Source organism: Pelecanus crispus, chromosome 19 (assembly GCF_030463565.1).
Source record: "Pelecanus crispus isolate bPelCri1 chromosome 19, bPelCri1.pri, whole genome shotgun sequence".
NCBI classification, from domain to species: Eukaryota; Metazoa; Chordata; class Aves; order Pelecaniformes; family Pelecanidae; genus Pelecanus; species Pelecanus crispus.
The window spans coordinates 2,602,557-2,629,227 of NC_134661.1; the positions used below are offsets into that span (position 1 = coordinate 2,602,557).

General features: G+C 51.9%; 1 protein-coding gene across 1 annotated transcript; it reads right to left on the reverse strand.

Moving 5' to 3' along the window:
* Positions 1-1,518: 1,518 nt before the first annotated feature.
* SNX19 (sorting nexin 19) lies at positions 1,519-26,104 on the reverse strand. Its single transcript, XM_009491171.2, has 11 exons — positions 24,569-26,104; positions 24,016-24,154; positions 23,192-23,292; positions 22,588-22,707; positions 22,167-22,297; positions 20,829-20,925; positions 20,363-20,549; positions 17,957-18,086; positions 5,164-5,348; positions 4,268-4,355; positions 1,519-3,593 (listed from the first exon to the last, which is right to left on the reverse strand). Exons 1-11 carry the CDS (start codon positions 26,102-26,104, stop codon positions 3,458-3,460), a joined length of 2,850 nt encoding a protein of 949 aa, XP_009489446.2. The 3' UTR covers positions 1,519-3,457.
* Between the last annotated feature and the right edge of the window lie 567 nt (positions 26,105-26,671).

The window sequence follows — 26,671 nt, forward strand, 5'->3', positions numbered from 1 at the left end:
GGGAAATGAAGTGCTTTCCTCAGTGCCACATAGTCAGCAAGCAGTGGGCTGGAAGCAGACTGTGTATGTCCAGTAGGACCTCAAGAGCTGAGCACCCACCTGAACCGTGTGCTGCTCTGTACCCAATACAATGGCAGAAGCCTGCAACTTATTCTTGAGATCAAATCTGGCTGCTCTCACCGCCTTCCTCTTACTAAGAGGCGGCTGAAGCCTTCTATACAAATTCCAGCAGAAAAAGGGAGCTTGCTAGGAGTATTAGACACAGAGAGTGAGTTAAAGTTTTTTTTGTCGGCCTTCTTTGTTTTACTAAAGCAGTATTTCCAGTCTTAGTCCAATGGAAATAAACTTTCAGCCCACCTGAATGCAGAAGTTGACCTTTGCCACCATCGTGCTCAGTTTAATCGGAAAGTGAGGCAAAGAACTGGCATTAGAAAAAAAGCTGAACGTTTTATTGGATTTTGTATTCCTTAACAACAAAATACATAGAGGGGCTACTTGTTCCTATGCTGTTCCTGGGCAGCTTCACCTCAGCTGTGAGAATGGCGTAAGATCTGTGAAGGAGAGAACAGGAGTTTGAAGCCTAGCCAGTAAGAGCATGAGAAAGGGCTCCAGCAACCCTGGTTTCTGTTTTCCTTGCTCTAAGAAAAGAAAGGGGGTTCTGCAAATGAAAACAAAGATCCTGCAATCCAGACTCCTGTGCCTGTTCCTGACTCTGCTGCTGACTTAGGAGCACATGCAATTAAACCTACTTGTAAAGAGAGAGGAGATGTTGCTACTTCGCCACGTGAGCAAGTCTCCAAAGCGCAAGCTTCGAGGCCCCTGGGTGAAAGGTGCGGAGGACGCACGGACCAAGCAGTTGGCTGGTACAACCACAAATCATTGTCACACCATCCCGGCGAAGCACCGGCTCTCAAGCTATGCTCCTCAGAGCCCGCCAGCGGAAATGGCAAATTATTTCCATCAGGCAAAATGAATGCTGAGTCATTCACACAATGCCAGGGGTCAGGGTTAAAGGCAGGGATGCTACGGTTTCCCAGCAAAGGGGAAGCGTAAGCTCGTCCTTCCAGTGCCAGGTCCAGGGTCTGTAACAACTGTGCTAGACCTTTGCCCTGATGTGGAGCTGGCAGTGTGCAGTTTGCTGTCCATCTCTGAATGATCCTTTTCAGCAAACAGTCCCTTAATGATATCCCTGATCAATGACAGATCGCAGTCTTGGAGCTCCAAACCCTTAAAAATCAATGAGGAAGCAACAGCAAGCAAGCACACCAAGAGCATCTGGGAAGCCACCAAGCACAACAGGGCTACGATGCATCATCCCTGGCTGGTGGCTCCTTCTCCTACTGCCTTCTCCCAGTCCTCAGGACAGCTGATGTAGTAAATGGAAGTAGCAGGAAAAAGAAGGGCAACAGGAGCCTGGCAGTGAAGGAGAGGGTGAAGCGGCTGCTTTGAGCAGATATTGTGCTGAGGATATATGGGAGTCCTGCTTCCCAACCTGCTGCTTGGCCGTTTGGGATTATCCCACATGGAGCACTCTCCAACGCTTTGCCTAACCTACTCTTAAGCTACTTAGCGTATATGCTCCCTTTTCCAAGCAGGTGGCAAGTCCACCATCTCAAAAGTGGTAGAAAAGTGAGAAGTGGCTCTGCTAAGTGATGCAAAACTGCTTTGCTTCATTACATTGGATTCTGCCTAGTCTTGGGACGTCCTTGGAGCTCCCTGAAAATATACTTGCTGGCAGCAAGCTAATCTTTCCCTGTATTTACACACAACACACCCACAGTACAGAAACACAAAGAAGTGCACGCTGCTGTGTGCCCATTATTAAGCAGCTGCCTCTGGAAAGAGCACAATATGCTTCCAGCAGTACCCATTTAGAGTTACATGACCGTCTCTCCAAACAGGCCACAGAGTATCCAGCTCCAAGAAACAGCAGGCGAGGTGAAACACACCGTTTGGTACTGTAACATGAAAACTAACTGTGATCCTGCACGCTTCCCTCTTGCGAGGTCTCCTAAGCACTTTAATCTGGAGAGAATGGCAGGAGCAGCATTCCCTTGATCAGCAAAGCCCAGCGCTGGTCAGTTCATATTTCTCCCAGGAAATACACCAAAGCGGGTCACCAAACTCGTCCGCTGGTGCATAATCTCTGTGTCCGTACTCTCCATGTCCATCTGCCCTGTCACAAAGCTGACAGCTGGGCAACGTAAGCTTGCAAAACCACTCAAGTCTTGGATGACCTGGAAAAGCAGCTGCCAAATTGACATGCCATTCTGTGCTGGACATCGTGACCTGACAAGCTTTCTAGAGCCCTCTGCACACAGTTGTTGCAATAGCAGGCACAGTAAACCAAAGCACGGTGACGCAGCAATCCGCAACAGATCTAAGGTGGTGCTCTCAAGCCCATCGCTGTGGTCTAACCCGCTGGCTGTCCATGACATGCATGACATTCCTCCTGGGCTCAGAGGTGCTCACTGCTCTTCCAGAGCTTACTGTGACAAGCACTTTTGTGTGGGAGCTGATTTACTTGCTGTGCATCACATGTTGGTCGGCTCCTTTTCTCCTGTGCCTTCCAGGTGACAGCCTCTGGGACTAAAACATGACTCAGCAGGCAAAAGACAAGGTAATCCTAAAGTCCAGCTACGCTACCATTCCTCCTTAGCCCAGGGACAGTTCCCTTTCCAGGATCACAGTCTACCCTACTCGCATCCTACTGTCCAGGCAGCAAAAGGTGCCAGAACAAGACCACGTCAGAGCAGTGGCAGCGGGAGGCAGCTGATCTTTGTCCCTAAGGCAGGACAGCAGCTTTAATTTCTGCACTGCTTTCGACCTCCCGGTTATTTGGGCACTGGGGATGGGTCCCTGATGCTCGCTTCAGGGCTATCATCGCATCTCCATGCTCCATTCTCTCCCCATCTTCCTTCTGCTAAAATGGATGGTGTGGCGTTGGCACAGGGCAGGCTGCTCAGAGAACAGGCACAGCATTTGGTCCTCCCTTTGCCTGTCCTGGAGAAACATCTATCAACAAGATACCGTCACATCAAGTCTCTGCATGCCAGTGTCAGGTGGAGCCCGAGGCCACAACAGCAAGTCTTGTGTGCTGGCTGCCTTTAGATGTTCGAGATGTTTAGAAACGTGGGGCAAGACAACGGAGCTTGTGGGCAGCCTGCATATCCTCAGACTGTCCAGCTCAGCAGAGATCAGGCATCTTCATTCCAGGCTTTCCATCAGGTCAGCAATGGAACAGATGCTACACGGCAGAAAAGCATCTTCAGCCCCTGGCACTGGCTTTAATCCATCACCCAGCCAAAACAGAGAAGCCTGGAAGCAGCCTCATTTAGCACTGGCTGGAAAAATTCTTTACAAGAAGCTCCCAGACATGTTCAGTAAACACTGCAAATCAAATCATCCCATGCCTGTGGCTGCTTCTCTCCTCCACTGCTGGCTACACCAGCCCTGGTTAATGTGCTGAAATGCCTGCTTTGTCCAGGCCACTACAGGCAGACGGCATGACAGCTGCGGTCTCAAGCTCATCGCTGGAGCCCTTCAGAACTAAGAACTCCAGCAGAATGTCCAAGAGGCAGAAAACCAGGTGCCTGAAATGGAGAGAAGATAAAGCTTAGGCTGGTCGGTGCACAGCAGAGCTGGGAGATCAGCTCCAGACGAGCAGAAGCCAAACCTCACGTGAGGAGGAAGTATTCTGACTGCTATCAGGGGAAATAAAAGATCTCGTACTCCAGAAGTAGTGTCTTAAGGGATGGGTCAGGTTTTTTCCCACCCCCCAAACCAGTGGGTGTTTGGAGCTGCTGAGCAGCACAAAAAACACAAATGCATCTCTTGGAGTGAGGTGGCACACGCATTTCTCTGCTGTTAATCACAAAACCACTGCTTTCCAAATGCACAGTGATGGGTATACAGAAAAACACTATCTACACATATAGACAGCTCCCTAAGCTCTTCTAAAAACAACAGACCAAACCAGGATTTGGTCTTATTTCCTCTGACAGTCCCCTGACATCTACAAACTAAGCAGGCCCAACAACATAATTAGCAAGACTTGCTCAATAATCTCCAGCCAGACCACAGTCCTAGACATGCACCTTCATAATAAGCAAGCCAGATGCCCTTTGATAGTATAAATCTAGGAAAATTAGCCAGATATGTTCTGTGCCAAGAAGCTGGCAGCGTCAATCTCACGGCAAAGCCCTGAGCGTAGCTTACAGGCCCCCTTGCAAAGGGTATCAGGGTAAAGACACTATAATCCACGTACCTGTTTATCACAGGCTGGCCCAGGGACTCCAGTACCAGATTCCAGCTCATCCGACATTTACTGGTTCCAAGGATTTCTTGGATCATATCTGTCAACGTCAGAGACAAAGCTTTAGGAACTGCACATTTCCACAGCAGTAAAACAGGGTCAGTCTTCTGCTGGGGGGTACTAAATCAAAGTTTGCGATGGTGCTCTGAGCCTGAGGCGTCTCGGGCCCAACGTTACCATGAAAGAAAACAGCCAGGGGCAAGACTGAGTGCCAGGAAAGCATTCCAGCCTAGAAGGGCATATACCGGTAGTGCTTTTTCATCCCCAAAGGATAGTAAGGGCCCCTGACTCTGCAGCAAGGAGTTAATGCACTCGCACAGATTAGGCAGCAGCTGCTTTAATGTCAAAGGCCCGTGTCAAACTTCGAGAGGGAAATCCAGTGCAGCTGGGCTCATGATTTCAGTCCAGTGGAAAAGCCACTCTTTAGAGCAAGAAGCAAAAGGCTTTTGCCTTAGGACTCTTCTCAGCAATAATACCCTTTGCAGCAGGTGGGAGCGCAGCGTGGCACCGGCTCTCCCGAGCCCTACCTCCTTTGAGGGGGCTCAGCAGGAACTGCACCACCAGCACTAAGCACAGAGTACGCAGCCAGTCTGCAGCTGGGAAACACCAAGACACACGTCCTTTCTCTCTGAGCTGCGCTGCTTCCCAAATGCTTATGCAAACTATCTAGAACTGGGAAACTGTGGTTTTTGCTTGCAGGAAACCATTCAAACCGCAAAGGTCATGAACATTTCCCAGTGCCTTGGCACAAGCAGGCTCCACCTCTGTGTTTAACCACATTTCCAGAGATGTAATGCACTGGAGGGTTACCCCCAAGGGCAGCTGACACATCTCTGGGGCACACTTACTAGGCAAGATCCCCATCAGGCTCTGCAGGGCCTGCTCTGCTGCTGCTTTCTTCTGTTCCTCTGTCCTGGCTGGTTTAGGCACTGCTGGTAAAACTCCTCCAGGCCAGATGGATTCCTGCAGCAACTGGAGGTACTGGACCCAACGCTGGGTGCAGGTCAGGTTAACCACCTGGACTTCCAGCCACCTGGAAGGGAGGGAGAGAGAAAAAGGTCAGGAAAAGTCAGGCTTGGTACCAACTCAGGAGCTTTCTGCCAACCAGAGGCCCTGGAGGGGAAGATCAGCTTGCTGGGTAAGTTAACATACAGTTTCCAAGACTAGACCTTAAACATTTTCACAAGTATTAATTAGCTGAGTTTCCCCATGCACCAGAAATAGGTATATGTTCCCTATCTTATAGGCAGAAACACATATGTGAAGTCACAGGGGAAAAGCAAAAGCCATGAAAAGCTCCATTGCCCTGCTGCCCGCAGGAAACCAAATGAGTAACGGGTCCCTGAAGGGAGCGCAGCTAAGGGATACGACTGGCCTTAACCTCCCAAGTTACGTCCATGCACGAGCCGAGACAGAGCTGGAAGAACCACCAAAGCTGGTGCATTAACTCTAAAACAATCCCCACGACTGACTGGAAGGACACAAGCATGTTCTGGCAACCGGTGCTTCTCTCATCAGTCCCTCTGCTACCAAAAGAGTCAAGGGTGTCTCGCCTGGAGACCAAAATGCACACTCCCAGGATGGCAAGGCACACATATCCTGCTGCTTTGCACTCCTCTCACCCCCCTGCTTCCCTGCTGTCCAGCCCTGCTCCATTCACCAGTGGCAAGCAATGAAATCATCGCTGCTCCCATCCAAAACCCCACGCTGCACGTCTATTAAAAGGAAAGTGAGGTACCTGCCAACAAAACTGCTGGTCAGCCCTCCCGCTGGGCCAAGACTGTGCCCTTTATACGGCAACAACCTGCAAATCCCAAGGCCACGGGAATGCCGCTCCACATAAGGACTTGGGAGGCATTTGCAGCCTGCACAGGGGAGATGTGTCCACACCACCCAAGTGCTGGCCAAGGAAAGTTTCTAAATCAATCATGCGGACCCTCTTTCCCAGACGTGAAATCACTTCCCTGTGTAATAGCAAAAGCCACAGCCATCAGTCAAAACTTGCCACTGCCTAAAAATCTTTTCCCCCGGAATAAAGACGGGCCAGCAGATGAATCCCTGATGCCAGAAGCCAACAGGAGGGTCCCCATCAATTTAGCAAGAGCGGGACTCGGCAGCGCAGCGCTGACGGCGATGGCATGCTGCCGCCATCCTCATCAGCGGGAGGCTCCGGAGGAAAGAGGGGAGCGTCGGCACGGGGTTGGGGTAGGGAGAACGCTTGTGATTTTGCCAGTACTTCAAGAGTCCCAGAGGAGAGGAGTCCGCAAGCAGGGCCAGGAGACCCGTTCCTCTTGGCAGCTGGTGTTCATGCTTGCAATTCTGTCACCACTACGCCCCGGCAGCTCATAGTACATCCAAGAGCATGGGCCCTGCCAAGGCAAACTTTATTTAACCTGCGCTCTGCCAGACTGTCTGCATTCTTCTCAGGCGAGGCATTTGGGCCAAGGGCGTCTTTCCCCACACAACCGGGACAACGTGAGCAGAAAGTTGGGAATAGCAACACCTAAAGGTAACCAGGGGCAAAGGAAGAGCAGGTAGCCATCATGGGGGCCAGGGCGGCAACACGACGCTCCCTTCTTCAGCACGAAATGAGGTGCCTAGCTGAAGGTCTTTAAGGATGCACACCTAGGAAATACCAGCTGCAAAACCAAAGACCATCAAAAAACCTGAAAACGAGCCTTGGTGCAGCAGTAAGGCCTGTTATTTCTCAGGGCAAGGACTTACTGGAGCGCGGGCAATGCTCCTTATGATCCCAGGAACAGCACTGGAAATGGGGAGACATGGCCTTTACGCTCAGCCTCACCAGGGACCCCAGGTACTGATGTTGCTACAAGATCGTGCCGGAGATTGTAAGTGTAGTTTCTACCTGTCTTAGAGGACAAAATGTCACAGCACAGTCTTGCCTGGGAAAAGGCCTTGTTCAAAACACAAATTGCTTAAATGGGTTTTTATCTCCAGCCATCAGTAGAGTTTAACACCCTGGATCATGTTAAACCCTCCAGCCATCCCCAACCAAATTAAAGTGTTAAACTGTGGCTCCTCTAGGGGCAAGAGCTTTCATTAACATGGTTTTTCATTAACATGTTTTCTTATACAACCTGATTTCCTAATTGAGAAAACATTTGACAAGCAACAGAAGTTCAGAGACTTGGGGACAGAGCCGCAAACAGTACAACTCTGCATCTAGGGAGATCAGATTGAATGTTGACTTGAAATTCATCTCGGCAATAGTCACTTACCATCCTTTAAAAGGTTGCAGAAAGCAAAGAACAAGCTTTCTTTTTCTTAGGAATGTTCCTAAAATAGCAAAAAAAAAAAAAAATCAAGCAAATAGCGGGCAGAGTGAAAGCTGAACTTAGAGAAGACAGCACACATTTCCAGACAGCTCAAGAGTGGACCGAGAACTGACGAATGGTGGAAGGAACCATACAAACAACTTACCATTTCTAGCTCATTTATTTCCATAAAGCCACCAGAACTAGGCAACGAGGCCTAGAAGTAACACCTATAAATCTGACCACATGTGCACCCACTGCAATTATGCAAGTGCTTACAGGTCTTAGTTACCACAGTTGCAAAACACTGTTGATGGATTTTTGTTTTTTTACTTAGTCTGGCAGCTCACTGCCTTCCACTTTGGGAAGCAAAGGGCAGGATCTGAGAACGGCTCCATCGGTTTTGCTCTACCTGTGCCGATGCCTGCTACAGCTCCATGCAAGCTCCCAAGAAGAGGCCAGCTTGCCCCATCACACGGTGCTCAGACAGCAGGATACTCCCTGCTAGGAAAGGGGGAAAAGGCAACTAAAACCTCAGAGCATACTAGGAAAAAAAAAAAAAAAAAGAAACTAGACAGGAAAGGGGACAAGAAAGAAGAAAGAGAAGCCAAAGCTGGGTGCAAATGGAAGAAAGACTAAAGTCGCCATGAGCTGGGTTCCCTTCTGCCAGTCTGTCAGTGTGTGGACCCATCCCAAAAGCACTGGGAAGAGAAGAACTCTCCGACTGGTCCACCTGCCTCATCAGGCAGACTTGCTGCATCAGGATCAGGATTAGGAGCTCACACTTCTCACACAGGAACTCCAAATATGTGCTGGTGCAAAGCTGACCTTCGCCAGCAGATCACAGATGCTTTTTCATACTATTAAAGGACTAAGCATTTGAGATCCATCTGCCACATCGAAAGCACACACATGCCTTCTCCCAGGTAGAAATAAATCTAGCAAGAAACACAAATAGACTTTTTTTTTTTTTGGGTGGCTGATGAGTTACTATTTCCATTCTGCTATTTCATGAAGAAATAGCCTTAATAAGAAAGAAAGAAAAACAAACCCATCACTGAACCATCTCCTTACACTTCAGCTGAGACCAGAAATAGATATAAAGTGACCTCCTGGACTCAGACGTTCAAATGCTTTGATAATGCCCAATGCAAAGAGACAGACTGCGAAGGCTACAAAGTCCTGGACGTTAGTCTGGAGGTGCATAACTTGCCCATGCTGTAAGGGTCCTCTGTTTGAAATAGCTGCTGATGGAGGAATGAAATGGCTGCTAAAAAAGAGCTGACTTAATGCCATGGCTTAAGCTGGAACTCCAAGGTCAGCTGAAGGGGCCCATTGAGATGGGAACGGCAGAAATGCCCTGGGAATGAGAAACAAGGCCTGGGGGGTACACACCTCAGGCACCTGGGAGCAACGATTGCTGCTAAGGCAGAGCAGCCTATGGTCAAGGCAGACAGAGTCAGGAACAGGCAAAACGCAGCGTATGGACCTGGGTTTAGCTGGCTCCTGCGAGCTGGATGCACTCACTTAAGTGGACTACCCGGAGGGTTCACCTGCAGATAGAGCGAGCTCAGCAAGGAAAGGTTGGATGGGTTGGATTTGCTTAGTCTGGAAAATAAAGACGGACCAGGAATGGACAAAAAGATACAGTACTATCCTCATTTACAAGCAGCTGCTAGAAGCTGGTAAACCTCTGCTTTTCTCCTCCATCAAGGTTAGGATAAGAACTGCTATGTTCATTTGAGCCAAGAAATAGTTGAGTTAAATATGCTGATTAGAATTAAAATCCAAAGCAACAGCAATTGTGATTCCCCCCCAAAATTGGGGATTTTAAGGATTTAGACAAACACAAACTGGAGGCCACGTTAGGAAGACAACAAAGATGAGAAAGCCTCTATTAGTCTGCTTTAGCTTTATAAATACAAATAGCTCTATAAATATACACAAGCTATACATAACAGTAGCAAGTCCAGCTCAACATCTACTACTTTCCACCCCAGAACAAGGCCTCCGTTTCCCTGAGGTCAGTTAACATGGCATGGCTAACCAGAAGCTCCAAAAAGGCCTGTGAGACCAAGGTAGTGAAAAGGATTTAAGAAAAAAAAGCAACATCTGGAAATGCACAAGGCATTCAAGTGTCCGACTTATGAAATCACAAAAGGCTGGTACTTAAATCACCAGACCATCGCTCCCTTCGCAGTACTTGTCCCCCAAATTCCTCCCCAGATTGTGCCCCAAACCACAAGAATATCCTTAAGTCAAGGGCTCTGGAAGAGCAACATTTCAATGCTTTGACTGTAAAACATTTCTGAGCAAAGCTTGTAAAACCAAAGAAACAGCTGCGGCGGGCACAGTTAGAAGAATGGAAAAACACAAAAACCTTTCGCCCCCAGGCTCGGCTTTTAGCACCTGCTACTTGAGCCCACGTCCACCTTCTCTGCACAGCCGCCAGCAGAAACACGTGCAGCCCACTGCTGGCATGCCCGGCTCAAACACCTTCAAAGCAAACCCACACTTGTCCAGGCCATCGGTAAACCCTTCACAGAGGAAGGAAACAGGAAAGAAAAGAAAAGAAGCCCTCCATAAATCAAAGAATACGAAGCATCCTGAGTCCTTTTAAACTTCTGGCCAAAGACACACACGCAAAAAGTAAACTATCCTTCTTGCCTTACTGGAAATGTTCCTCTCCTGCTGCGCTATAAAACGTTTATGCTATGAACAATACGTCCTGTACCCCTGCCCGAGCACACGGTAATGAAGTGTTTGACCAGCGAGGCAGCAACCCCGTGGCTGAGTGCCTTCCCCTCGAACAGAGTGTCTTGCCAGCCTCGCACCTCCCAAGCGCAGCTCCACGGAGGGCAGTCGCACCGAAGGAAGCGAGAAACAAATCAAGCTGCGAGGGGTTCACGCCGGTAGCATTTGCATCCGACTTGCCTCGATTAAACTTACCCGCACCAGCGCCTTGCCAGCGTAGGGCAGTGGGATTTTTCTACCTGCTTGACCCAGGCAGTGAGAGGTGGAGCTGGCAGAAGCCCTGCAAGAAACGGGTATGCAGGACGTTTTACTGTGGGGCAGAGAGAAGGAAAACCAGATCATCCCCTGCTGCCTGTAGGCATGAAACCACACCTCGGTGTTCAGATTTGGGGCACCGCTCTGTGCTGCTCCCTCCAAAACACACCTGCTGCAAAGAGAAACCACATAAACACAGAGGGCTCCAGCTCTAACACCTTCTCCCCCCGCCCCGGTGAATTAATCAAGCAAAAACCACAGCAGACCAGCTCTTCTCAAGTTTTATCTCCCTGCGATGCCATGGGGTGCAGAAAAGGGGGAGAAAGCGACGTGATTAAAAGAAACCATCCCCAAACCCCCTTGATTTTTAACAAAGCATCTCGGCTTTCGATAACATCTTCATCAAGTATTTATTGAGCCAATTAAGCTCTCAGCGGTGCCCCAGGGAGAGGCCAGGCTGTCTCAGCCAGGTCCTGCTCAGAGCAGATTGCTTCATTAGCCCACTTCAGAATCAAAATACATAAAAACACCATTAACCCCTCCCAAGCCAAGGAAAACTAAAACCAACAAGAAGACATTATTTCCTCTCAATCCTTTACTTGTTTGTCTCTTCTATTTGAAGTAGGAAGTTGTTGGGTTTTTTCGGTTGTTTTTTTTTTTTAAATCTGGGAAAAAAGTTGGCACGTATCTCATTGCTGAAACGGAGTCAAAAGAAAAGAGAGATGCAGTTAAAATAATGTTGCAATTGTTATCAAAGCACAGAGCGCTTGCTTCATTCTAGCGACCGTTTTTGGAAGAATGCTGCTTCTAGAAGAGGAGAAAAAAATTTTGTTTGGGACAGAGACTCAAAGCCAGATCCAAAATTTCCAGGTGCTTGGAGACAACTGAATCAAGGCCCATTTCCAAGTTGATTTTTATTTACTTTAAATACACACACGAAGACACACACAGTCCCAAAGATCGCTTTTGCTGACGTACCACAGGCCCGCAATTTCTACGGCTCCTTGCAGCTACAATACGAATAGCCAAATCCAGAGACGAGGAGGAAGATGCCATAAAGTTGGTTCCTCTATATACAAACTCTGCTGCCGGCTTTTAGGCCGGAGTGCACACTTGCACTGCCGTGGGAGGGACAGGACCTTTGCTGCCGCGTACCTGGGCCTGCCAGCACAGGTTGCAAAGGTCCTTACTAAATGTGCCCATATCAACTCCCCCAGGGAACAAGCCACAACAGCGAATGGATTTAGTTGCTCCAGCTGCACTGACATTGCAGTTTGGGCAGCTCGCTTCTGCCAGCAAAGCGCAGAGGTGCTGCCCAAGCCCGGAGCGGTAAGCTACCTGCCAGCTACGAAGCCAAAGGAAAGTGGGAGCAGCCACGCTGGGAACAGCTTTAGCATAAACCTTCCCAGCTTCTCCTGGTGCCTGAAAAACACAAGCCAACCCTCAGCTTTAATGTCTTTTTCAGAGATAACGCAGGGAGGGAACGGTGAGCCTCCGCAGCGACTGCCTGCCCATGCACAGCCACGTGCCGCTGCAGGATACCCCCTACGCCGGGTGACACGTGGACAGCCCAGCTTTGGGCCGACCCCCGGTGCAAGCTGAGGTGAGGTCCAGCTCACCATCTCGGCCATCGGACATGGCCCCTGCGGGGATTCAGGCGGCCAGGGCCAGGCAGAATTGCTCGCCCATGGGCAGTGCGGTCCTGGCATGCCCAGGGCTGCAGGTGCTTGGCTGCCCGAGCGGGCAGGTTTACTCAGGGACATTTAAGAGGGTCAGGCAACACTACATACCGGTGGCACTTTCAAGTCAAAAGGATCAAGGAGGCTGCCAAGGGTCTTTGCTTTTGCCAGTTCCGTTGGCACAGAGATCAAGGAAGAATGAAGAGAAAAACCAGAAAAAAAAGAAAACCACCCAGCAAGCAACTGCCTGAAGCTACGAGCTCCTCGACTTATTGCACAAGTGCCTGCGACACCTGGCCTGACATGGACAGGTTCCGGCACAGAGCCCCGAAGCCAAGATGACAGCAAGAAGGCAAGGGCAGCCTGGGGTTGTGCACAGGGGTAACCCCACAGCAACAGCCCACCCGAACCCATCTTGTGCAATGATTGGGCACTGTGGGGCATCCCTACCGAAGGAGGGATGGGGACATGCCGCAGGGGCGAGCTGCAGCACCCTTTGGACCAGCGCAGGTGTCCGGATTGCTGAAGGGACCCCAAGCTTGGCTGCAAGGAACCTTTGTTGCCCCATTAAATCGATAACCCGGGCCCTTCGTCAATCACAGGCCATGGAAATCAGTCCGAGAAGTTTTCACTTGGTGGGGCTGGAAGCTGAGCGAGCCCCTGGCGTGAGGGCTGATGAAACCAGCCGCACCACTGAACACACACAGGGAAACAGGGATGGGGGGGATATGTGATATATTCAGATGATGGCATGGTGAGCCAGGAAAGGACGGAGGGGAGGCCACGGCAATGCGACAGTCGCCCTGGAGACTGGAGGCCCCGTTGCTGGTGCTGGTTTTTACCTCTGCAGGGAGAAACCTCCATAGCAGCCAGCTCTGAGACCACTCAGGGGCCAGGGGGACACATCCTGCTCCCCCCTAGCCTTGCATCTCCCATCAAAGGTGCACTGAACGTGCAGGACAGCGTCAGAACGGACACATTCTGGAATAACCCACAGCCCCACAGGCTCCAGCTGCCTGCACAGGATGCAGCACCGTTCACATCAACTGCATCTTCCCTGTGCCCAGCCCGGAGCGTGGCATCGGCTTCCTCCCCGTGCTGTTGCCATACCTTGCCCAGATCATTTCCACAGGCAAGCAGGGCCGTCTGTGTCGAGGCATTTGCTCTTTAGACAGCTAGCTAGCCAAACCGTTTATCCAAACCCTAGCAGACTGCCCCCCTCAGCCAAAATCCAGGTTGGAACAAGAATTCAGATGCTCCAGACCTACTGCTGACAGGATGAAGACTATCATGCCTCTGCAGCCTTGTCCAGCTCTTGACCCTCAGCAACGCTTGGCAAGATCTAGTGCCTCAAATCCAAGACAAACCCTTGCTGCTACAGCCTGCCCAGGACCACTGGGTCCCATTTTAGTGTACATATTCAAAACCTGTCTTGTGCAGTGCCCAAGTGCCCCTTCTCTCCTCTGCTCCCACCCCAGGGCTCAGTGTCCCTCACCGCAGCACCCAAGAGCCAGGCACCCTGCAAGACCATGGCCCAAGACTCAGCCCAGGGGTGGATCTGAGCTCAGACAGACTTTCCTTTCCCATGCTAGTTCAGCAGTGGCTGAAACCTCAGGAGAACCAAGCTCAAGAGAGGAAATCCTACAAGGAAAACGAGCCAAAGCTAGACAGACTCGCAAAGGGAACCAGAGCTAGAACTGGTAAGAAACCGCTCTCATAAAAGCCTGAGATCTGTAATCAGTCTCAAAGCATTCCCAGCTCTCCGTCTACATCTCACACAGACTGCAACATCATCTCCCCAAATCCACCTGCTTTGCCGAGGAATGACGGGACAGGGGACAAAGCCTGGAGGAGCACCAGAGTGACCCACAGAGAGCAGCAAGCCAAGCGGTGCTGAGCTCCCGGCTAAGGCAGGGATGCTTTGCATTTATTTTAACTCGTGCTCGGTGGAACATGACGCCATCAAAGCCGCCTGCGTAGGTCCACGCGCTCTCTTATATACACACAGGCACTTCCGAGCCCCGGCACGGACTCTGCGCCCCAGCCCCGCTCAGGTTACAGGGTGCAGACAGCCGGGGCGTGCCGAGACACCTTCCCTCCGTTTGGTGGTTTGCATTGCCACGGCTTTCTGTCGTGACGCATGGGAAGGAGCTAGGAAAAGCATACAGACCTGGATCTGCATCTAAAAATCCTCCCAGGTCCATCTCCCGGGATCCTGGCACTCTGCTGGGACTCCCCTTCGGAAGGGGAAGCAGATGTGGGCCTGGGAGAACCCCAGCAGCAGCTGAAGGGCACAGCGAGCTGGTACCCGGCGGCTGTCCCCGGCTCGTCGCGGTGCTGGCAGACCCCTGACCTAGTGACCACGGTGCCATCGGGGATGGCAGGGCAGGGCGCGGGGTCACAGCCACGGCGCGGTTCGCGCGCTTGCCATGTTATTTTTAACGCCGCTTTGACTCACAAGGCTCTAAAAAGCACACGGATTCTCCAAATGTTTTTTAGCTCTTCCACCAAACACCCCCGGAGCCCAGAATAGCCCCATCTACTCCCCTTTGCAAACAGGTCCCTGTCGCAGCCTCCCCAGGAAAGAGAGGAGAGCTGCGTTTCCAGCTCCTGGGAGAGAAGCGAGAGCCGGACAGAGGAGGAGTGTGGAGCCAGAGTGGGACAGCCGGTTTGTTTACAGGCACGGACCCAGTGTGCAGAGAGGCTGCTGGAAGCAATCCTCGGCCCGGGGCCGTCCCTGCTCCCAGCCAGCCTCCCGGCCCCTCTGCCTCCCCTCCCGGCTCCAAAAAAGGATCACTCCCTGTTACATAATGGGATGAGCGCTGCACGGATGCGGCCTCCCTTTTACTTAACAATACCTTTTTTGGTCACAAAGCCTTCCTCTCCCCGGCTGCCATTAAACTGACAGTCAGGGGAGATGGATAGTGCCTGGCTCCAGCTATTTCAGCTGCGGAGAAGAGGGGAAAGCGTGGTGGGATGCTGGCAAACGGAGAAGGGTAGGGAGGTCCCGTAATCAGCGACAGTGCAGTCACCAGCGGTCACTTGATGTCACTGCAGGGGATGCTGTGGGCACCACAAGTCCAAGGGAGAAAGTCTTCAAAGATGACAGGGACTGGCTCTCTGGAGAAGCTGGTCCTTGTTCTTGGTGTTTTTCTGTTGATTCTTCTGCTCCGCGATGAGGCATGCTTGGTGCAGAGTGACAGCAATGCCCATGAAGGCAGGTTGAGAAGGCTGCAGGAGCAGCGCGCTCCTCACCAAACACAAGCTGGCTGAAGAGTATCCATCCAGCAGCAACCCCCTTCCTAACACCCAAAACACTGCTAGGACACGTCCTTTCCACCACCCACCACCTAACCCAGCCACTGACAGGAACAGAGAAGGACCTCATCTCATGGAGGGACGATTCCTACTCATACTTTGTGACCAGCAGCGGTTAAACAGGATGCGTGCCCGTCTGCTGCCCCGTGCTTGTCTGCCTGCTCTCAGAGGCAGGAGCAATGATGCCTTGAATAGCACATGCTCCCAGAACAGCTTCTGGTATTTTCTCCACCTGTAAAGGCTACCCAGATGCAGTGCCAGCCAGAATGCCAGTGCCAGGTCTGGCCGAGCAGCGATTGAGTTGCAAATACTTAAATGGAAGAGAAATGCCACCAAATCCACACTGCATCCCTGGATAGGCAGCAGGTCTGAGCTAGAGACTTCTTGATCTGCTCAGGACAGCAGTGGCCACCATGACTACAAGTCTCAGCCACCCTTCTGTGTGGCTCAGGGACAAGAGGCAATGGCAAGCCAGCACAGAGCCACCCCCATTCCCAATTCTCCTCCGCTGTGGAGGTAACTACACGCTTCGTCTTGAATGTCCATCTTGGGCTCTGTCTGAACTCTGCTCTCATACCCGATCACAGCTTTCACGACAGGCAGACACCAACTGCTCTCAGGGCAGTTCCAGTGCCCATTGCAGTATCCTGCTGAGCCCCAGCCCTCCACGTGCGCTTCCAGAATCACTAAAAACCTGCCACCCTTGATTCGAGACAGGAGAACCTCCACCCTAACACTCCTCCCTTTCAGGAGACTGAAGTGCTGTCCCAAGAACAGCCTTCTGGGTTGGGGTGGCGACTACAGCAGCAGAAACAGGGGAGGAAAGCGTTCCCCGCAAGGAATCCACGAACAACACCATCCTCCTTGAAATGGGTCAGCTCACCCTGTGCAGCTCCTTCTCCCGTCCCCTTCACACCAGGCCTGCAGGCTCCTGACTGTCCCACAACAAGAGCAGAGCCAGCGTCAAGATGTGGATTTCAGCACAGATACGTACAGCCCCAGGGACACAGGGTTAGCTCAAAAGGTTGTATTTGCACCCTGCCCTGGTCACAACACCAAGGAGTCACGGGACTTCCCAACATCACCTCCAGCCAAAGGTTTGCCTGCAGCACACGTAGGTTTGCCCAGACCCGTTGAAGCGGAGCAGCTACAAACACATTCACCCTCACGCCGCTCCACTACAGCATAACTTGCAGAGCTCCTCCACCTTCCAGAGCCAGGCATGTGCTGTGTGTATAACAGCTTCTCTAGTGGAAAATACCAATGCCACGTGTCGGTGCTGCAGCCTCCCCGGGTGACCGGGACACAGCTTATTAGCAGGTGATGACGTGCACGTTCAAGCCCTCATACCTCTGTGCTAACACACAAGGATTGGGTTCCAGCTCATTCCCCAAGAAACCAGAGCCCATTTTGGAGAAATGGGAGCAATACCCACCTCCTCCCACCCAAGGAAGCAGACTCAGGAGTGTTGGCCAGCAGCCCCTGACCTCAAAGCGCTCCGGCAACCTCTGCTGAGGGCAGCTTAAATTACCAGCTCGGTTATAATGCGCTGCCCTGCACATTCTGACGCCAGCTTTGAATGCCTGCGAGACAAGAAAGGGCGCAGGAGTGGGAAAAGCACTGCTCCGAGGCTCCCCCTAGCCAAAGACCTTCCAGGAAGGCTTTCCTTTACCTCTAAAGGACCATATCCTCAGCTAGCGATAGACACCGACCTACACAAGAAAACAGAAATGCTCTCTGTTTGTGTGTCTTGGCCTGGTGCCTTACCACACAGGCACTGGCCTCAGAAAAGCTTGGCAAGTACATCCTGGCTGGAAAGGAAGTCTTTCCCTAATACATCTGTGGGTCACTGCCCAAGGCGCAGGCACTGCTGGCCCACCGCAGATCAGAGAGGGGTGCATCAGCGAGAAAAAAGGCCCTGGGAGGCCGCACTCGGAGCTGTTACTTGACAAGCTGCTGTTCCCTGGGCCTGTTTATTCTCCTTTTGTAGTAGGGACAAGCTGAGCCCCTGGGCAGCGAGAAACCAGGAGGCCGGTCTCTCCCTGCAGAGCCCAACAAGCTGGGCACTCTTGCCCTTTCATGAGGCAAGAAGCCTCCCTTTGCCAGGCTGGATCCTTCCTTTCCCCTGTTGTTAAAAGACAGGAGGCTGCCTGCTAGTTATGTTGCTGCTCACAGGGCAAACGGCTCCTAGTGCAAATCTCCAAGATGTTTACATACATGCGACATCATCTTTATAGAACCTTGTTGTTTGATGCAATGGAAAGCATTTATCCGCGTTCAGGCAAGAGCTCCATTTTAGACTGTAACTCCAAAGGCAATTCCACCTCACAGAGCTGTGAGGTTGGTCGCTGAGGCCCTACCTTTGAATGAGGGTCCCAAAGAACAGGTGGAAGACCTTCTGGATGTTCTCCGTGCACAGCCAGCTCCAGTGATCCATCAGCAGCAGACGAAGCACGTCCAGGGCCAGGTCAGCCAAAGCTGTCTCAGAGTCTGCCAGGAGGAAGAGGAAGGTCAGATGAATAAGCCAACTTAGTGCCTAAGCAAACCTGGTGGAAAGCGTCATCCGAAACTCACTCTTTTCCCCGACAGCCTGCTTGATGCTCTTCTCCACAGCCTAACACCTCATGCCACACGCAGATGACCTGCTATGGCACAGCCAGCCTGGGGAGCCCGCCCTGCTCGGCTCCTGCCCGACCACTCATTTCCACTTTCATCCAAGCAGCCCCAACTTCCCTACCAAGGGGCGCACCAGAGCAGAACGTAGCTGCTGTGAGGGCTCAGTTCCTTCTCAGTTAAGCGGAGGGATTATCAAACCCCAGTCCACACATGGGGATAGCAGCGTGTCCAAAACAGGTGAGAAAGAAGGCAGTGACTGCAGCCAGGAGAAAGGTACATTGCCAAGGGCTATTTTCTTGGACTTCACCAACACCTTCCCCTCTTCCAACACGCAGTTTTCCAGGAGCAAGACTCCGGTCAGTGTTTGCAGGCTGCCATCGTGTGGCAAGTCCAAGTCGCAGCAGGAAAATGGATGAACCACATCTGGATAAACCAGATGCATCAGTTCAGACAGAAACCCCCACACATGCCCACATATCCCTGGTGACACAGACCTGGGACAGCAAAACCTCTCTCTGATCCTCAGAAGGATGTCAAAGCCTCCAGCGTAAACACATTCTACTCGCTAAAGAATTACTTTTATGCTGCTTGGCCCCAAAGCATCACAGGTGTTATACAGAACAAGCTTATTAATGTACCACAAACCTGCACTCCTAGGCCAGCGCCCCAACCTGAGGCTACTGCGTCGGCTCTGTTGGCAGCGTGAGCTCCTGTACAGCAGCTTCCCCTACCCTGACCTTCCCTGATGCCTGATCTTTCAGCCACTCTCTACCTACAGAGAGCCAACGAGACTGTTCACACACAATTTACTGCTGGAGATAAAGAGGAAAAGGACTCTGGACCCCAGCATATCTCCTTCCCTCCTCTTCCTCTCCCTGCTACGTACCAGCCGGACTAATTAACTCCGGGCCATTTCAATTGGAAAAGACAGGGCATGTGAGCGCATTTGCCGCCTCTTGCTCTGGGCCACGCACATGTTACTCCTCACTTGCTTTGCCCTTTGAGACTTGACTTCCCTGTGCAAAAACCGGAGCAGGCTGTTTAGCTTCACCATAACCCCGCACAAAGCCCATCGTCAGCAAGCTCTGTTTATTCCTGTAGCATCCAAATCCCCTTCCTCACAGAGCTGCTGGCCAATCTCTTCCAAGAAGTCACCCAGTGAGCAGATGTGGACACTGGTTGCCTTTTTAGCCAGCTGCTCCCCAGACATTCATTCCCTTTACCCCGCCAGACCAGCCTGCCCTGTCTCAGCTCTGAAGCATCACAGACCTGCAGGCATTTGACATCATTTACGTTAAATTTCCTTCAGAGTTCAGCTAACTTGACCTGCCTGTATTTCCTGTGCTCTGTGCAGAGCACTGGCCTCCAATTCCAGTCCTGCTCCCCAGCAGCCTCAAAACAACCCCCATAACAACTACGGCTATGTTATAGGCAAAGCTGGTAGCACAGGCTAGGTTTCAAAATACCAGACCCATCCTGTCACAAGCACGCGCTTTCAGTCAGAGCTTGCCAAACTTGAACCACTGGAGTGAAATTTTTGGAAAGTTCTGACTGATACAGCTCAACTATTCCAAAAAAAAATATTAGAGAACATATTTTTCCTCGTGTTCAGGATTATCTTGTAACTCGTCTGAGAGGCCGTAGCACCCCTGCGCTTCAGAGGAGGGGTCTGTAATCAGAAAGGGAACATCATTCCTTGAACTGGGATTACGTATTTGCTATTCCCACCAAACCTATCTGAATCTCAAAAGGTTCTTTTATAGTGCATGGACATATCAAGGCTAATTTGAGACTACCGAGAAACTGTAATTTGGCCATTTTTCAGTTTTTAAGAGCTTGATTTTGCAACATTGGCAATTTATACAGCGTGTCCTTGAGAAACTTATTTCTGCAGTAACTGTACTGAGTACACTAAGGTGAAGATCGACAGCGACACAACTGAGCCAAGACCCAACTTGCTTCCAATAGCAATAAAAACCAGAAAGGCAATCACCTAACAGGACTGGAAAAACTCCGTTTGCAATCAAGGTGCAACAGGCAGGAGACCAGGTCCTCATACTGAAGACCTTGCAAGCTGAGCCTGCAGATGTTGGAGCTGTTGCAGTACCAAGGGAGATACAGTGAAGCACTAACAGAGGGGCTGAGCTCACCAGAGTCTGTGTCCAGACGTGCTCCCTGCTCCGATGTGCCCAGCCCGTCCATATCCTCCCGCACAGAGCTTTCCTTAGCTTCTCTGCCTCCCTCGCCTTCAGGAGCTTTGCTGGGGACTGCCTCCAGCAGCTTCTCCTGCTTCTGGATGAAGGACTCCATCGCAGCCAGCGACAGGGTGCCAGAGACCTACAAAAGCACCGGTGTATCAGTACCACAGCGGCGAGCTGCACACAGCCAGAGTTGAAGAGATCTCCACTACCCAGCCAGCCTCCCACCACCCGGTTTATACTTTGCTGTAGCCAACAGCACAACTAGGGCTGTTTATTGCCTTTCTGCAAAGGCCTGGTATGCAGGAACAAGGCTGCAGCAGCCACAACCCCTGTGCACCTGGATTATTCCAAGCCAGCACCCAAACAGGGCAATGATTAGGATCGCGAAAGGATTGCAAGAAGGATCCAAACTTACAGTGCTGCCCTCCCTGATGGAGTACACGATCCTGTCATGCGCTTCACTCACACTCAGCACTGGAGCAATTTTACTGGATGAGAACCTCAGCCTAGACCTGAAGAGGAAAGACACAGCACAGTCAGGGTTTTCTCCACAAGCTGCGAGTGATGAGTTTCCCAGCCTCAGCCAAGAGCCTGGACCAGCCTCAGCCAAGAACCTGGACCAGCTATCTTTGTTCAGTGTCATGTCCGAGCTAAGAAGTCTATTAGACTTAAAGTGGCTCAAAAAAAAAAAAAAACCAAAACAAAACGCATCTCCCCCCAGGATAATGGAGAGGTGGCAGTAAAACCATGCAACAAAAGCATTAAAGCGCTTTTCCTCAACTACACATGGGCCTAGCCAATGCTTTCCAACATCCACCACATACATACACCTTCTGCAGCAGGTATGTTACAAATAAGCTTACGTGCAGATGCAGGCACTGCTGTTCAGCGAGGCGTGAGCATTGCAGCATACACAAAGTGTTCAGAAAAGCCTCCAAGATGAAAGATACGCAGCAGGATTATGAAATCCAATTACAAACATGCACACACAGAAAGGAAGATATGAAAGGGCGTTTGGGATTGTGGGACAAATTGTAAAATAGCCTGTTTATCATTAAGGAATGTCCTTTTCAGCCAAGATGCTTCAAAACTTGTGCTTTTTTGGTTTGTGTTTTTGTCCAAAGCAGCTTTTTCTAGCAAAACATTACTTTAACAGAAAAAAAGCCATACTCATGCAGAAGCCTTCCTTTCTTCTGTAAGGGAAGAATCACTGACGAGCACAATGGGGCTCGTCACTGCCAGCAACACCAAATAAACACTCAGCGAGCAACATATGTGCAATGACCTTAAACACTACTCCTAAATAAATATTCAAATGTTTGCTGGGCAAGGCGGCATGTCATGGCATGAAACACATGGGAGAGGCAGGAGTGAACCTTCTGGTAGACAACTTACAGCTGTATTTTGCAGTGACTCACCACACATATAGGTCATACACGTGTTTAAGGCTAAAAAGCAATTCTCCAGGAGCATCAACATCTTTGCCGACAAATGCCACCACCTCACAGCTCCCTCAGGAGGAAACCCACCTTCTGTGAAAACCTGAGCATTCTTAGTAAAGCCTTTATCCAAAGAGGAACTCAAATACCCTTGCTCAGGATGTGAAAGAGAAAGCAATTCAGCTACAGCACAACAGCAATGTGTTATCCACAACAGGTGAAGCATCAAGTCAGTATTTCCCCACAATGGAGTCAGTTTATGTATGAAATCTGTGTTCTGCATAAATCACAGGGGCAGCTGAAGAAGCCCTTACTTGTTAGCCTTCTTCCCGTCTGTCTGAGATTTCCCATCCACTTCAGACTCGCTAAGATCCTCCGTGGGGCTCTGGGGCTCCGACCTGGGGAATGCCGTCTTCAAGGTGTCCACAATGGCATTGACAACAATCTGCAAAAGTCCAGCAGCACCATCAGTTATGGAATATATTCCTATCCCTTGAATATCAAGAGTTTTCAGACTTGTGCTCTATTTTCCACGATAACCCCCAGGCTCTTTGAGATGGGCTCTGACTCTTCCTAGCTTTACAGCTTTCTGGGCAAGCTGAGCCCAGCTACACAGAGAGCCTTCGAGTTTTTTGGCTACTACTGCAGCAGCCATATATGTAGACATTGAAGCCCAAGAGGTGCGCCTAGGGGCAGTTGTAAGTGGTTCAGATCACCAGTTTCCCACTCGTCTACCTTGTCTATCCTGGAGACAACGAAGGGCTTCTTAACAAACGCGATCCTGGCATCAGTGTTCAGGGCGAGGAACTCCTGCACCTCCTCACTGTTTGCAATCTCAGGGACTGCACACAATTGCTGCAGGGAAAGATGTGGCTTTATCACAGAATGACATGACCTTTAGAGCCCATCCAGCCCAACCCCTTGCAGTGAGCAGGGACAGCTTTAACCAGATCAGGGTGCTCAGAGCCCCGTCCAACCTGACCTGGGATGTTTCCAGGGATGGGGCCTCCACTGCCTCTCTGGGAAACCTGTGCCAGTGCTTCACCACCCTCATTGTAAAAAATTTCTTCCTTATATCCAGTCTAAATCTATTCTTCTTCAGTTTAAAACCATTGCTCCTTGTCTTGTCACAACAGGCCTTGCTGAAAAGATTGTCCCCATCCTTCCCATAGGCCCCCTTTAAGTACTGAAAGGCTTTAGGTCTTGTTTGAGCCAATTTCCCAGCGTGATCATGTAAAGTGCAGGTGGAAGAGATTTGATGTGCCCCGCTGTCTGTTGGTACAGAGCTGTCCTGAGCACTGCTTTCTAGCTCACAGGGGCACACAAGCAAGTATCTCACCTTCAAGAAAGATTCTAGCAGACTTTTTCTGGCTTCCACTTTATCGCTGTCCATGTTTCCAAATGGGAGATCAGGGAACAGTTTCTTTGGGCCTTTGATATCTACAAAGGAAACAAACCCATTAGCAAGCTCGAGAAAATTGGAACAGTTGTTTTAAAATCTCTATGCTCTCATACTTTAGACTACCACTACACGCTGCCCAGCGTCAGCCCAAAATAATACACCCCTCAAATCAGGGTGGCTGAGGCAGACCTTAAATCCATATAGAACTTGTGTTCTGCTGATACCATATCAGCTGTGCCTTTAATGTTAAAGCAGCAAAACCAGCAGTTTAGCACAGGGACTCTAGATCACTCTAAGAGCCCCAAAATTATCAACACAGCAGTTTCCCAGTCAAAATCCCAGATCTGTCAAAACCAAAGGATTATGTAGGAACATGCTAAATTCAATGAAGTTTTCTACAAAAGCAGCATTAGAAGAAACATTGTTTTCTTTTTAAAATTCAACACATACTGCTCTACTTTCTTATATGCAAACAACACGCTTGCAGATACCAGCGTTTTTATTCATCGCTAAGGTGCAAAACTACAAAAGCGAGTGCTGACATCCAAACAACACCAAGGATGTTTTGAAACACTGGAATTTGCTGCCAAAAGCAATAAATTTCTCCTCTAGCCAGCTCTGCACAGAACAAGGACACAGGCATCACAAACAGCCCAGCACCCAGAGCTGCACAGGCAGGACAGGATACCCTCAGAGCAGAGGAGCACGGACTGGGGTGAGAGGGAGAAGTATTTTCTCAGGAAGCTAATGCAGGTACTGACTTTTCAGGAACTTGCGGAGCTCCGGTTTCTCCTCCAGTCTGGTCTGGAGGTTGAGGAACTCCCGGTAACGGCGGTTCACGGTGTGGTAAGCCATTTGCTGAAGGCTGCCTGCACTCTCACCTTCCAGGGCTGTCTCATACTGAGGAGTAAGGCAACAGTCAGTAATCCTTACGGCCCCCAAAACAATCCTGATGTGCTGTGGTTCCTCGTGGCCCCCCAGACCCCATGGAGGCCCCATTCAGCAATTCCTCAGATTGACCGTTCCTGAGGAACAGGGGCTGCACAGCACACAAATCCCTCACGACAAAGGGAACGGTGAAAACAGGATACAAAAGACTCAACCAGCCCCACACGACCCTTGGCCAAGAGTGGGAACCCCTATCCCACACCCAAACAGCTGCAGGGAAAACACTGTGCCTGATATTCCCCCACTGCCAGACAAAATTTGTTGTTGAGCCACACACAGCACAAATCCTCATCTCCAAACACCAGCCCGCGCTCCCCGGCAGGGCAGGGATCTTGGAAAAGGGGTGACCGCCGGGGGAGCCTTTACCTTGACGGTGTACAGGGTGTACGGGTGGAAGCCAGTCCCGCTGTGCTCTCGGGCAGTGATGGTGCCGGTTATCCGCAGGTTCTGGATGACGACCGGCCCGTCGGGGCTGCTGAGGGGCTCAAAGCTGAAGGTGCTGGTGGAAGCCGTTGGGGAGGATGAGAGCAGGGGCAGAGTCTGCCCTGGATCTGGGGGGCTTTGTGGTGGACCCTCTGCTGTCCCCAGATCTTTCCCCAAGCTGGAAGGCCTCTGCGAAGAGGACTTTTTGAGGACAGCTGAGCTTTCCTCTTCCTTCTCAACTGCTGGGTCGATCTGGATGTCAGGACAGGAGCTCAGCGCAAAAGCAGAGGTGGGAGGCAGGCCAGCATCCGAGCTGGTGGCAACACCCTCCTCCAGCTCCCTCATGCCATCCTCTGAAGTGGCCGGTCCCTCCAGCACAGTGGAGGTGTCCTGGAGGGATTCATCAAGGGATTCCCCTGCAGGCGACGGTGCCAGCAGGTCCACGTCCTGGCCTACATCGGGCGCAGGGGACTCCAGCTCCAAACCCTCGCAGGGGAAGAGGGAGCCCAGGGCTCGTGGGCGGAGGAAGGGCTCCTCTGTGTGGCACAGCCTGCTTGCCAGGTCCTCTCCCTCCTCGCCAGCAGCCCCTGCCTCTCGCCCAGGCACCTCCGTGGCCCTCGGGGAGGGGGACAACCCGGCAAGGGCAGTGTCCGTCTGCATTGCGAAGGGCAAAAAATCAGGCACTGGGGGTGCAGGGGCTGGCTCCTCACCCCGGGGCTTCTTGGAGAAAGCCCCGACAAGCAGCAGGTTGATCCAGTCAGGATCAGCCATCTTCCTGATGGCCGGCAGCAGCACGTTACAGGCGACCAGCTCCACCACCACAAAACGTCCCGTCCGTGTCTCCAGGTGAGGCCAGGGCACCAGAGCCCGCAGCAGCGTTTCCACAGCAGCCCGGGCGTAGCCCACCTCAGCTGCCGGGCTGCAGAGAGCAGGATGCGGCCCCGCCAGCTGGCTGTATTCCCACCACAGGGTCCGGCAGCCCTCCAGATCATCCCGCAGGGCCTCACGGGCCTGCAGGTAGTTCTGCAAGTGGTTGCCGCAGAGGATGAGGAGGCGGTGGGCTAGGGCTTGGCGGTCCACTCGCCCCATCCGCTGCCTCAGCTCCGCGGCCAGGCCCATCATGGCCTTCTCCACCTCAGCCTCGAAGGCCGGCTCGCTGCTGACGGTGCGGTACCAGGAGGCAACGAAGTCCCGCACCACTTTGTGGACAGTGCTGGCAATCTCCCTCTCCAGCCACCCCTCGGCCGCCGGGCAGTGAGGTGGGGGCTGCAAGGAGCTGACAAAATGCTCCAGCCGGAGCCGCCGGCCAGGAAAGCTGAGGGCTTGGGGGCCCAACCAGCCCCCCAGCACTGCCAGTGCCCCACAGAGCAGCCCCAGTGCCCGCAGGTCAAGCAATAGCTGCAGGGCCAGCAGCCAGCCCAGCGTTGCCACCAGTGCCACCAGTGCCCGACGGACCCCTGACGGCCCCTGGCTGGGCATGGCGGGGCCGGGCAGGAGGAGCGGGCCCAGGGCTCTGCTGGCGGCCACCTCAATGGCTGCCACAGCCTGAATGGCCAGACAGCAGGGTTTGTCAAGGCTTAGCCGACCGGGCTCCTCACCGAGCACCAGGGCTTGTCGGAGCTCAACCGACCGCTGTTCTTACCAGGCACCGGGGCCCAACCAACCGGGCTCCTCACTGGGCATGGGGGCCACACCGACTGAGCCCTTCATCGGGGCTCACCAGGGCCACACTGGCCAGACCCGCACCGTGGCCACACGGACCAGTGTTCTTACCGGGCACCGGGGCCCAACTGACTGGGCTCCTCGCTGGGCACCGGGACCACACCAACCACTGTCCTTACTGGGCACCGGGGCCCAACCAAGCAAACCCGCACCAGGGCTCCCCAGGGCCACACCAAGCTGACCCACACTGGGACTCACCAGGGCCACACAGACCAGTGTTCTTACTGGTAACCAAGGCCCAACCAACAGGACTCCTCACCCAGGCCCAACCAACCAGTGTCCTCATTAGGCACTGGGGCCACACTGACCAAGCCCCTCACCGGG

Excerpts from the sequence above, each read along its gene's own strand:
- SNX19 (XM_009491171.2), bottom strand. The coding sequence starts at position 26,104 with ATGCCCAGCCAGGGGCCGTCAGGGGTCCGTCGGGCACTGGTGGCACTG. Across the intron at positions 23,293-24,015 it reads GCTCCGCAAGTTCCTGAAAA|ATATCAAAGGCCCAAAGAAA; the intron begins GTCAGTACCTGC and ends TTTCCTTTGTAG. Across the intron at positions 4,356-5,163 it reads CCTGATGGGGATCTTGCCTA|ATATGATCCAAGAAATCCTT; the intron begins GTAAGTGTGCCC and ends TGACGTTGACAG.